This window comes from Carassius carassius, chromosome 3 (assembly GCF_963082965.1).
Source record: "Carassius carassius chromosome 3, fCarCar2.1, whole genome shotgun sequence".
Lineage (NCBI taxonomy): Eukaryota > Metazoa > Chordata > Actinopteri > Cypriniformes > Cyprinidae > Carassius > Carassius carassius.
Genome location: NC_081757.1, coordinates 5,514,079 through 5,526,604, shown reverse-complemented (window position 1 = coordinate 5,526,604; position 12,526 = coordinate 5,514,079). Strand labels below are relative to the sequence as shown.

Sequence of the window (12,526 nt, the reverse complement as noted above, 5' to 3'; positions counted from 1 at the left end):
GAAAAATAGGCAAATCAGAACATAACACGACTGTGATCTTGTGAAATGTGTGGAAAGTACTGCCGCAATCGCAAATCTCGAAAGTGAAAGTAAAAAGCAATCATGCATATCCACACATATTAATGGCGACTCCCTGATGCCCGCATTTTATATAGAGTATAATTACCCAACCCTATATGTAGTAACAACTGTAATTAATTTCGGTAAATACATTTATAATTAACTGTTGACCCATCCCTTACACCCTTAAACCTATGCAAACCACCAAACCTGTTCCTAAATCTTACCCATATTCCACCTCAATAGCAGCAAATGGGTTTTGCAATACAATATGACCACAATAAGTACATTTTACTTATTTTTTATATAAGTACATAGTAGTTGTATTAGTTATATTAAAGTCAAAGTCAAAGTCACCTTTATTTATATAACGCTTTAAACAAAATACATTGCGTCAAAGCAACTGAACAACATTCATTAGGAAAACAGTGTCAATAATGCAAAAATGATAGTTAAAGGCAGTTCATCATGGATTCAGTTATGTCATCTCTGTTCAGTTAAATAGTGTCTGTGCATTTATTTGCAATCAGGTCAACGTTATCGCTGTATATGAAATATTAGGCCACCTAATATAAAGTGTGACCCTATTTTTATTTATTTAAAATTTTCATATCTTAGAAGCTCATCATCACTACACTGTAATAATCGATTAATAATCGATTAATAATCAATCTTGTAATTTTTTATATGAAAAAAATAATTTGATTATAAAAAAATTATGTGTATGTCTGTTGATGTTATTTTTGAATTTTATTCTGAATGGATGTTATGAGGTTATTTTTTATACGTTAAAATATATATATATATATATAAAAAATATATATATAAAAAGAAAAAAATTGTGGTCCAGTGTTGTATATAAAATATTAAGAAATTTTCACTAATATAAACAACAGATGTTTTTTGTTTGTTTGTTTGTTTGTTTGTTTTTTAAGGAAACTTAAACAGTTTGGATGCTTGAATTGAGGAAATGCTTAAACTGTAAAAATAAATAAAAAAATAAATAATAATAATAATAATAAAAATGACACAAGAAAGCTACCTATTTATTTTAAGAGAATTAGCTCAATTTTGCACTTTTATTTTGGCGGTGATTGTTAGTTCCCAACATGCTTTGCACATGGCTGGATATGGAGAGTAAATATTGAAATTAAGTGCTACTTGATGTGTTTTTGAGTAAGGTTTAATATGCAGCTATGTTTGACATTTGAAAGAATTTCTGTTATGTTGAAGTTTCTGTCATTACTATTGTGCAGAAGAGTACAGCTTATGGTTATGGATAATTGCATGTACTATGAGGCATTATGCTTTCAAAGAAGAGTAGCATTGCATTAGTGTTAGTGCTAGTTTGCTAGTGCAGTAAAGTTTTTTCCTACTTGGGTTGTCTGGCTGTATACAGGCTTTAAATTGTACAAAATAACTCAAAGTCAATTACAAACAGGCCTTACTCAAAATCACAAATTTTGAGAATCATCTTAAAATAAATGAGAACATTTCGCTAATTATATTACATTCATTTTGTCATAAATTAAATAATTTAGGAGCTTCTACGTGATTTATTCAGCTAGATTATATTAAAACATCAAGCCTTGAAAACAACTGAAAAAATTATGTGTAATATTGTTAACATATTTATTTATTTATTATTATTATTTATTTTTGTAAGTGTATTACTAAAAATTTCATAAGGGGCCCCTTAAGGTTTTTTTTTTAGTAACATGCTTTGGAACACCTTATTTCCTGCTTTTTTTCCTCTGTCAAACCACATAATGTATTTTTAGCAACGAAACAACATAGTACCAGATAGTTTTGAGAGAAGACAGCTTTTGTTCAATATAAACTGGTAACCAAGCAGTATGTTTTATGATGTGTCTTAAATGAGCGATGTTTTGGAGCAATGGAAGATGTCTGGGTTAGAGTTTTTTTCTAGCCATTTTGATGTGGCAAGGGGTGTGAAAGCATAAAAGTTAAGGTGAAAGCGCATATGTGCATCAGTTGTCTGGAGCAGAGGCCGATGGACACATGGTAAGGCCACAGCATAGTCTAATCTATAATCTACAATTATTTTTAGCTTGTTAATGGATTGATAGTGTATTCATCGTTCACTTTTACAGGGGATTTCAAAGTACAAGGATCATTTTGGAAGACGACTAATGATGAGATACTGCTTAATTGTTTTGCTCTCCTCAATAATAGGTAAATGTACCTACATTTCTATTTAAAATATTAAACAACAGTTTATTTAAAACCTATTTAACACTAAATAACACTTTCAACTCAGAATGTACCTGTTGTGTGCTTCATTTTGCAGTCTGCTCCTCTGATTTGGATGTTGTTCAGGAGAATAATGTAAAAATAGTTCGAGCTGGAGAGGATGTGAACTTTACTTGCACATTTTCAAATGTTCTGCAAGTGACAAAAGCATGGTTTAAACAGACGGCTGATGGAAAAACCTTACAAATTGTCTCTTTATATTTATATCAACCACCCAGTTGGAATAAGGACTTTGAGAAAACAAATCGTTTTTATGTTATTAAAGAAAATGATCATTTCAATCTGACCATTTTAAATGTAAATCCTTCAGACACAGCAACGTACTTCTGTGTAGTCTCGGCATATAACATCATCAGAATGGGTGCAGGATCCAGATTACTTGTCAGAGGTAAGTTTTCTTGCTTGATAATGAAGCTTTGATTGGTTTGTTGTGTGTGATTTTTCTTGTACTTACTATTTGTCTCTGATGTCCCTTTTTTAGATGCAGCCATGGGTAGAAACACAACTCTTCAGCAGTCTTTGATAGACCGGCTTCATCCAGGGGATTCTGTGAGTTTGCAGTGCAGCATCTTCACTGAGAGTTGTGCAGAAGAACACAATGTCTACTGGTTCAGACAAAGCTCAGGAGAATCTCAGGGAGTGCTTTACACAAAAGGAGAGAGAAATGGTCAGTGTGAGAACAGCACTGAGTCTCAAACACAGAGCTGTGTCTACAGTCTCTTCAAGAGAAATGTCAGTCAATCTGATGCTGGAATTTATTACTGTGCTGTGGCCGCATGTGGAGACATACTGTTTGGAAAAGGAACCAAACTAAACGTTACAGGTAACATGAAGGTTAAATAAAATACTGGTTTTAATGCTGGTTTTAAAATGCTGAGATTATATTTTTACGTTGTTTAAGAAAACGGTCATGTGAATCCAGCTCTTGCTGCTCTTGGAATTTTAACCATAATTTTTTTGGCCCTTGTTGTTTTTCTGGGAATAAAACTATGCATGGGTCAGAATAAAGGTAAAACTTTCTAATCTTAATTTTTTTTACTTTCTTAATTATTTTATTATAGTAATAACAACGCATGACTGCCGTTTATAATGACAAGACTGTTTCTTGATTTCCTAAAGCACCCAAACCTCTGGAGAGACTAGTAAGTATTTCTTCTATTTGAGATCTTAAATGTAGAAAAACTGAATTTAATCTGTGTAACAATTTAATGTTAAGTTTTATTTTGTGGATAATTTATTTTTAAATGCTACAGTATGTATACACTATATCATTTTATTTTTTTATTTTTGGTGTTTTTTATGCCATCTCGCATGTCCTTTCCACTCATAATTGGAGTTTATTTTTTCTCTTAATATTAGAATGAAGACATGCTGAATTATGCAGCTATTAGTTTTAGTCAGAAACCTCTGAACACCAGAAGAGCCAAAGTAAAGATCAGTCAGGACCAGTCTCTGTACGCACAGGTCAGATCACACCAGTGACATTCAGAGCATTAGAGGATTATTTGACTTCTACACTGTATAAATGTTTTTTTCATCCAACATGTTGTCTTTTAAAAACATATTTGGTTGCATACATTTAACTTGTCAAAAACAATTTTCAATTCTACTTATCTTCAAAGTATAGTCAAGGATTTTTTTAGTGTACAAACATACTGGGCAAATATTTTCTAAAAGACCCTTGTAATGTATTATAGTTATCTATAATTAATAAAGAAAAATAAAGAATCTATAATTCCTAAGGATCATGTCCAGGGTTTTTCCCGAGTTAAAATAGATTGTTTTGTTATACCTCAGATAACAGTAGCTAACAATGTGATTAAAATATGGATTAAAAGATACAGGTGGTCATTTAAATGTCTTTAAATGTTACTGTGCTATTTAGACTTTTAGACTAGTACTGTACATGGTTAGTTTTTTTTAGGCTTAGTAAGGTTTGTTAGATTGTGTTGTTTTCTGGGCAACTTTGAAAATACATGTTATTGTATGTTCCGTAACATGTTCAATAACATTATTTTGTGTTTGTTTGTTTCATTTGCATCTTCTAAATGAATAAATGTATTTGTGCATGTCATGTGTGAGTATTAATGTACATTGCCCTTAGCCAATTATGCTGTAGATGCTTATTTAAACAAATATTTATGATGATATTGCCCTTTTTTTTGTATGTGTTTTTGCAGTTTTATGTTGATATTCCAATGTCAGAAAAAAATATCTACTAAAAAAATCTAACAATTCCTAAGTAAGAGCAACTAAGAGTAACTTAGTTTCATTTATTTCCCTGAAAAAAACTCTGTTGTCACTTCCTCTGCTTAAACATTGTTTGTGCTTGAGCCTGTGGTTTGCGCTTAAACTGACCTTAAAAATGAATGAATAAATGAATGAGAAAGATACTCTGTGCTACACAAAGTGCAAACTAACTAAGTCTTCTGGGTGAAAATGCAAATTAGCATTTTAATATGCTGCAGATTTTATTTTTGGGGTGAATTATTCCTTTAAAAAAGAAAGTGTGTGAAAATGTTAATTTTAACAAATATAATATGTCTCTGTCCGTGGTGCTGAAAACATATTTATTACAAGGTCTATTGCAATAGAACACTTCCACCTGCATTTGATCAGATAAATACATTTTGTGCTGATTTGTAACTGATCACGTTTTTTATTTATTTTTTATTGATTTGTTTATTGATTTTTTTATTGATTTTATTATTATTTTTATATATTCTGTGGAGTTGCTGTTCATATTTTTCAAGTGAACGCTTGAAATACATTCTTTAGGTAGTACTTATAATAATATATAAGTAGTAGTAGTAATAGTAGTAGTAGTAGTATTAGTAGTAATAAATAGACTTTAATACATTAACTAACATTAACTAATCAAACCTTATTGTAAAGTGTCACAATTACTTGTTAATAAAGTATATATATGTTCACAAAAACACTGTTAAATTAAATAGAAAATCAAGCAGGTGAACATTATTTGGCCTGGCAGCCAATAACCATTTCCTTAAATCCTGCATTTGGACCAGATCGGTTACAGAATCTTTTCTTGTATCTTTTATCTTTTTTTGTATAGTGTACTTGTTAGCTTTCTCTGTGTCATACATGGCTGCTTGTCAAGCATAAAGTTTTATTCAAATTCTGAATAAAACATCGTAGGCTATACAGCATGCAAAGACTGCTCCCTTTAAATTTATAAAAAACTGTCACTCATTCATCACGATCTAAAAAAATAAAAAAAATAAAAAAAAATAAAAATACAATGGACGTGACTTCACGATGAAACTTTTAAATGTCTTTGTTAGAAAAAAGTTACGAGCATGATAGAACCCAGCACTGGACAAAAAACATGACTGGAGCGGTGATTGCGTGGATTCCAACCTAAACACCTCTGATTGGCCATTACGTTTTAGAAGTCAACAAACATGTCTATGATTAGCTACATTAGTCACCTCTGCGAAAATGCATTGTAAAATTATTTGATGCTTTCCAAAGAAGTAGATGAACTGGATTGTTTGCCAAATCTATTTTGGTATCCTATTATTACGAAGAAAACAGAGGTTGTGAGCAGCTTTTCCATCTAAAAGCAAGTATATTCAACAGCAGGCAGTTGTATGAGTAAGACTATAATACACGCTAAACTCAAGTCTGACCATCCCCCTCGGTCTGAAGGGGGGTGGGGAGGATGTGTGGCCTCTGGAGCCGGGCCTATATATAAACAATACCATTTGTGAAATTGTCACACTACACTCTAGGCCTTTTATTTAATGCCACCAGTCTAAAACATGAGGTGCAGTTTAGTTAGTCACTATCACACTTTAATCACAAGTGGCTAAATGGAAAGTTTCACCCACAGAGGTGCGTGCACTGATGAGAGCCATCTCATTTTTTTCCATTCTCGGTCTTACAGGTTTTTTTTTTTTTTTTTGTATTGTATTGTTTGTTTGTTTTTTGGTGGCCTAGGCTCATGGTCCAAAACCACAAGGGTATTAAGTGTCATGCTGCTGTATCTACCAACATCAGACAACAGAGAAAGAAAAAAAAAGTTTCTTATTACACTCCAATTATTTTAAATGTCATTTTGCATTGATAATTATTATGCACACACCTAATGATTTTCATATTAATTGAGCGGTCACTGAAATTTACGTACAAATTTATGTAATATATTTATGTAAATATGCATTTGTCACATTTAAAATGTGAATTAAAATAAAAAGATTGTTAAACTGTGAAAAACAAATAGTGACCAATTACAGTACCCAAGATACAAGATACACTTTCCCTTATTCATATACACATTAAGATAAAATATTGATATAGGTTAAACATACAGTTTTCAACAAATATTAAAAAGTGTTCTGTTAAATTAATAAATAGTATATTTTTTATGTTTTTCATAAAAGTAGGCACTGTTTATACGTTTTATATATATATACTTTATATATCATTTATATGTAATGAAGCCATACTTCTCAGTATTGTGAATGGAAATAACACACACACACCTTAAATAAGCAACATCTTGTATTACTGCTCAGGTATCATGTTTCAGCATAATGTACAACCCGAATTCCGGAAAAGTTGGGACGTTTTTTTACATTTTAATAAAATGAAAACTAAAGGAATTTCAAATCACATGAGCCAATATTTTATTCACAATAGAACATAGATAACGTAGCAAATGTTTAAACTGAGAAATTTTACACTTTTATCCACTTAATTAGCTCATTTAAAATTTAATGCCTGCTACAGGTCTCAAAAAAGTTGGCACGGGGGCAACAAATGGCTAAAAAAGCAAGCAATTTTGAAAAGATTCAGCTGGGAGAACATCTAGTGATTAATTAAGTTAATTGATATCAGGTCTGTAACATGATTAGCTATAAAAGCTTTGTCTTAGAGAAGCAGAGTCTCTCAGAAGTAAAGATGGGCAGAGGCTCTCCAATCTGTGAAAGACTGCATAAAAAATTTTTGGAAAACTTTAAAAACAATGTTCCTCAACGTCAAATTGCAAAGGCTTTGCAAATCTCATCATCTACAGTGCATAACATCATCAAAAGATTCAGAGAAACTGGAGAAATCTCTGTGCGTAAGGGACAAGGCCGGAGACCTTTATTGGATGCCCGTGGTCTTCGGGCTCTCAGACGACACTGCATCACTCATCGGCATGATTGTGTCAATGACATTACTAAATGGGCCCAGGAATACTTTCAGAAACCACTGTCGGTAAACACAATCCGCCGTGCCATCAGCAGATGCCAACTAAAGCTCTATCATGCAAAAAGGAAGCCATATGTGAACATGGTCCAGAAGCGCCGTCGTGTCCTGTGGGCCAAGGCTCATTTAAAATGGACTATTTCAAAGTGGAATAGTGTTTTATGGTCAGACGAGTCCAAATTTGACATTCTTGTTGGAAATCACGGACGCCGTGTCCTCCGGGCTAAAGAGGAGGGAGACCTTCCAGCATGTTATCAGCGTTCAGTTCAAAAGCCAGCATCTCTGATGGTATGGGGGTGCATAAGTGCATACGGTATGGGCAGCTTGCATGTTTTGGAAGGCTCTGTGAATGCTGAAAGGTATATAAAGGTTTTAGAGCAACATATGCTTCCCTCCAAACAACGTCTATTTCAGGGAAGGCCTTGTTTATTTCAGCAGGACAATGCAAAACCACATACTGCAGCTATAACAACAGCATGGCTTCGTCGTAGAAGAGTCCGGGTGCTAACCTGGCCTGCCTGCAGTCCAGATCTTTCACCTATAGAGAACATTTGGCGCATCATTAAACGAAAAATACGTCAAAGACGACCACGAACTCTTCAGCAGCTGGAAATCTATATAAGGCAAGAATGGGACCAAATTCCAACAGCAAAACTCCAGCAACTCATAGCCTCAATGCCCAGACGTCTTCAAACTGTTTTGAAAAGAAAAGGAGATGCTACACCATGGTAAACATGCCCCATCCCAACTATTTTGAGACCTGTAGCAGAAATCAAAATTGAAATGAGCTCATTTTGTGCATAAAATTGTAAACTTTCTCAGTTTAAACATTTGCTATGTTATCTATGTTCTATTGTGAATAAAATATTGGCTCATGTGATTTGAAAGTCTTTTAGTTTTCATTTTATTAAAATTTAAAAAACGTCCCAACTTTTCCGGAATTCGGGTTGTAGAATTACACACTAAAGTTAATGACCAAAGAGTTTTTTTTAAATAACAATAATTTAATTAAACAATTTTCTTTTTCTACACACATGTGAGAATATAAAAAAAAAATCATAATCACTAGTGATGTTTAGGTTTGCAAATAACACAAATGTAGTGGTAAATAACAAAAGGAAACAAAAATTGCTAATCAGTAAGTGTGTGTTGGTCTGCTGAAGTTCACCTCACTGGGGCTTGTTCTGCACTAAACTGCTACTTCCTGTCAGTCCTTACAGGAAACGATTCTTTGTTTTCAACCCCTGCCACCTTATTTGATGAGAGAATGATTTTGCTCAAACACAGACCTGCGGTTTGAGGTGAGGTTTGTCTATATAGCTCACATATCTCTTGTTTATCTATCTATATCTTGTCTTTTTATGAGTTAATTAGGAGACACATATTGTTTATGCTGCCATAAAATGATCTACAGATTATTACCCGATAATGTTTTTGTGGTGCACTAAAGACTGGTTAATGAATGATGCAATGCTGTATGCAAATATTTAATCAATCAATCATTTTGTACCTTGTCACCAAACTCAAGTGAAACTTATGTAGCTTAAGGTCATTTACATCTAGAGATGATGCACTTGCAAGATATAAATCACAACATGTTTTATTAAAGTCTACAGTACCTGATGGCTTTAAATGTATGTTATAGTTCATGTGGAAAGATGAGCCGAGGACTCAAAGATGCAGTAAATTGGCTCTTTATCAATAACAAAAATAAACAAAACAAACAAAAAAAGCTACCCCGAGGAGAAAAACAGTCAGTGAGAAAAAAAGCACATGGCACCAACAAACAGGACACAAGCCATGTGCTTACACAAGCACTCAGTGTCCTCTGGTGGCCATTCTGGGCACACCAGCTGAAGACTGAGACAATGTACACTTTCAGATACTGCTACAGTTACAGCTTCTGTGCCATGTTTGCAGTGTAAAGACAACATTAAATAAGCAAAATCTCAAGCTCTACCAGTGTCTATGGTAATTGTCATGCCATATGACTGATAGACTTAAATTGTAAAAAAAAAAAAAAAAAAAAGCAATAAAAAAACTATGCTGCTTTAAATTGCGCTTTGCTAGACATTCTCTGGCAAGTGAATCTGGGAGGAGTGGAATATATTGTTGAATTTCTGCCAGTAAAGACGAATACACTAGTCTTATGTGTGTCGGTATAGAGAGACATCCCATTTGCAGGTGCTGATATGTTGTGCGATTCAAAGAAATTATTTTCTAATTGTACAAGAGGGAACTAATATACATAGGATTCTTGTCTACTCAGAAATCCTGACCTAAGGCTTTAAACCTTAGTTAGTGTTGCATATTTCTGTATATATTGTACATTTATGAAATGGTACTTAAAAGGTCATGAAACCCCAGACTACTTTTTCTAAGATTATAGCAGAGGTGTTTGTGTTGTACATCATAGAAGACAATGTTAGCATCCGCTAATTTTAACTGTTGGAGAAAATTGGTTAATTTTAAGCTCTTTGGCTCTATTTTCATCTTCCGGATTTAAAAGCTACATTGTGTTGACGTCACGATTTGTGACGTAGCAATGGACTATAGTACATTGATGAGCGTCGGTGTCTATTCAATTATTCATGAGACTGCATGTTCTTATCCTATGAGAAGAGCTTCGCTTAATTATTCACAACAACCGGTGTTGATTTGCTATGAAAGACGCATCAGACTGTGAAATAACATCGCACACATTAACAGAGAAACATTCATGGATCGCAGAAGAGTGTTTTCTCTTTGTAATAAGAGTTCGGCACAAACGCGATCCATTCACTTGGTGAATGTAACCGTTTTTATAGCTCTGTGACACAACCTGTCAAAAGGCTTATATAAACGCCAAAGAATAATATATATATGTCTCATTTGTGAGTCGCTTTGAATAAAAGCGTCTGCTAAATGACTGAATGTAAATGTAATATGTTTTCGATGCAGGGTGCAAATGGCTGTGCATTTATTTGTGTTTCTAACTCGATGGTAGCGAAATGAAACTGTCGGAACGCAAAGCTGTGTGTGCTGTCTGTCCTCCCTCTTCCCCCTCCCCCGGTCCGCTGCACACCACGCCCACTTTTTTAGCATTTTTTAAAACTGTGGTGAGAACTAACCAGTGCAGAAATGGGGGGTTTTATGACCCTTTAATAATTATCTATCTGCAAATTTAAAATCAAAATAGATCATTTATTTACTGGATAGTGTCCGGGTCCAGAAACTCTTATTAACTCTTCATCTCACTACTTGTGATAAATAGTGGTGGGGATTTTGATTCATCAAAATGAGTCAAGTCTTTTGAATCTGTTCACCAAAAATCTTTTGAATGTGTTCATTAAATATTTCAAATTACATTTACACCAGTAGGCAGCGACAAATGAGCATCTGTCAAAAAAATCACTGAATCATTAAATTGATTTGTTACAAAATACACAAACAAAACAACTCTTATTGTGGCTTATTAGAATTCACTGACTAGTTCAGTACTTAGTGAGTCAAACCAATGATACTCTCCTTCTGCTTTTTATATACAGCAAAGATGAAACACTGACACTTTGAAGTTTGACTGGTTGTTTCAGACAAAAGAGCAGAACAACATTTCCTTGATAGAGTCTTTTCACAGACAAGTAGGACAAAAAACATGAGAAACACAATCCTAAATAATGTCAGCTGTCAATTAGAGAGTAATTCAGTGTAATTTTTTGTAGCATAATAAATAAAAGTTTTGTATGATAAGTGTCAACAATGGTTTGAAGGAAGAGTAGAGTTGACCTAAGTTTTGGAAGATTCAAGGATTTGACAAAAGATTGAACCCTATCTACAAACACACTGCATATAACAGTACTGGAGTGCCTATAAAGTAGGCTAAAGAACTACTTCTTATTGGCCAGTAATCTCAAAATGGGCATATTGGATGATTAGTAGAAGTGTTTGGACTGCGACAGTGAAAAGAGGCTCATGTAAGCTAATTCATAATAATAGTATAGGATGCTAATTTAATAATTGGAGAAATAACGCTTTTTTTATTCAAAATTATTCAAAATGATTTACTTTGCAAACTTTGACATGCCGAGGACATCTGCTGGTCAAACACATGTGATTGCATATAGACATTCTCAATGCACAGAATCAAGTACATTTGTATAAAAGGGCAAGCTACAGTATCTTTAAATTTATTTGACTGACAGGGACCCCAACAAATAGGTAAAAACTAATTTAAAATTTGTATTATATTATACACTATATAAACCATTATCATTGAGTATATTTCAAATAATAATAAAATTAATGATTTACTCGATTTTAATGACACAAATACAAAGAAGGAGCAAATGGTTAAGATTGAGATTTTTGTAATGGTAATTGCGGGCGTAATATTTATATATATGTTAATAAAAGCCTATGTAAAATCTGTTCATCATATAAAGTGAATGTGTCTTTTTAGAAACTTGAAATAATGAGTGTCTTTAAAAAATGGATGCACAAAAAAATATATATCTACAAGTATATGGCAGTATACAGTATGTGGTAGTTTTGCCAGTGGTTTTGAAAATGATTTACATCATGAAATCAAAAATAACCCTACTTGCTTTTTAAGTGCACAGTACTAGGCTTGTAGCAAACGATTGAACCATGCAAGTCAAATTGTTTGCTGTCGCTTCCGCCTCTGGAATGGCATTCTTGCTCTGATGAAGTTAGTTTGATGGCTTGGGAGAATCCTCTTGTTAAGTCATGATGTTAGGATTGCTGTTTTTTTTACGTGTACTGTGTTAAGCTAACTGAGACTTGTTATAGCACTTATACTGTATATCATTGCTCTTTTTGTTGTTTTTGATTGCTTCCATTGTCCTCATTTGTGAGTCGCTTTGGATATAAGCGTCTGCTAAATGACTAAATGAATAAATGTAAATATAAATGTAAATGTTTCCAGGTCCAAGCCTCTACTCATTTCACTTGAGAAAACTATCTCAGCAGCCATTTA

At 33.4% G+C, this 12,526-nt stretch overlaps 1 protein-coding gene across 1 annotated transcript; it reads left to right on the top strand.

Moving 5' to 3' along the window:
* Nucleotides 1–1,768: 1,768 nt before the first annotated feature.
* LOC132117240 (uncharacterized) lies at nucleotides 1,769–3,975 on the top strand. Its single transcript, XM_059526404.1, has 7 exons — nucleotides 1,769–2,085; nucleotides 2,175–2,256; nucleotides 2,372–2,722; nucleotides 2,816–3,157; nucleotides 3,236–3,343; nucleotides 3,454–3,476; nucleotides 3,694–3,975. The coding sequence occupies exons 1-7, from the start codon at nucleotides 2,083–2,085 to the stop codon at nucleotides 3,814–3,816; spliced, it is 1,032 nt and encodes a 343-aa protein (XP_059382387.1). The 5' UTR covers nucleotides 1,769–2,082; the 3' UTR covers nucleotides 3,817–3,975.
* Nucleotides 3,976–12,526: the final 8,551 nt, after the last annotated feature.

Coding starts and splice junctions, on each gene's coding strand:
- LOC132117240 (XM_059526404.1), top strand. Junction 2,723..2,815: donor ATCCAGATTACTTGTCAGAG/GTAAGTTTTCTT, acceptor TCCCTTTTTTAG/ATGCAGCCATGGGTAGAAAC. Junction 3,477..3,693: donor CCAAACCTCTGGAGAGACTA/GTAAGTATTTCT, acceptor TCTTAATATTAG/AATGAAGACATGCTGAATTA.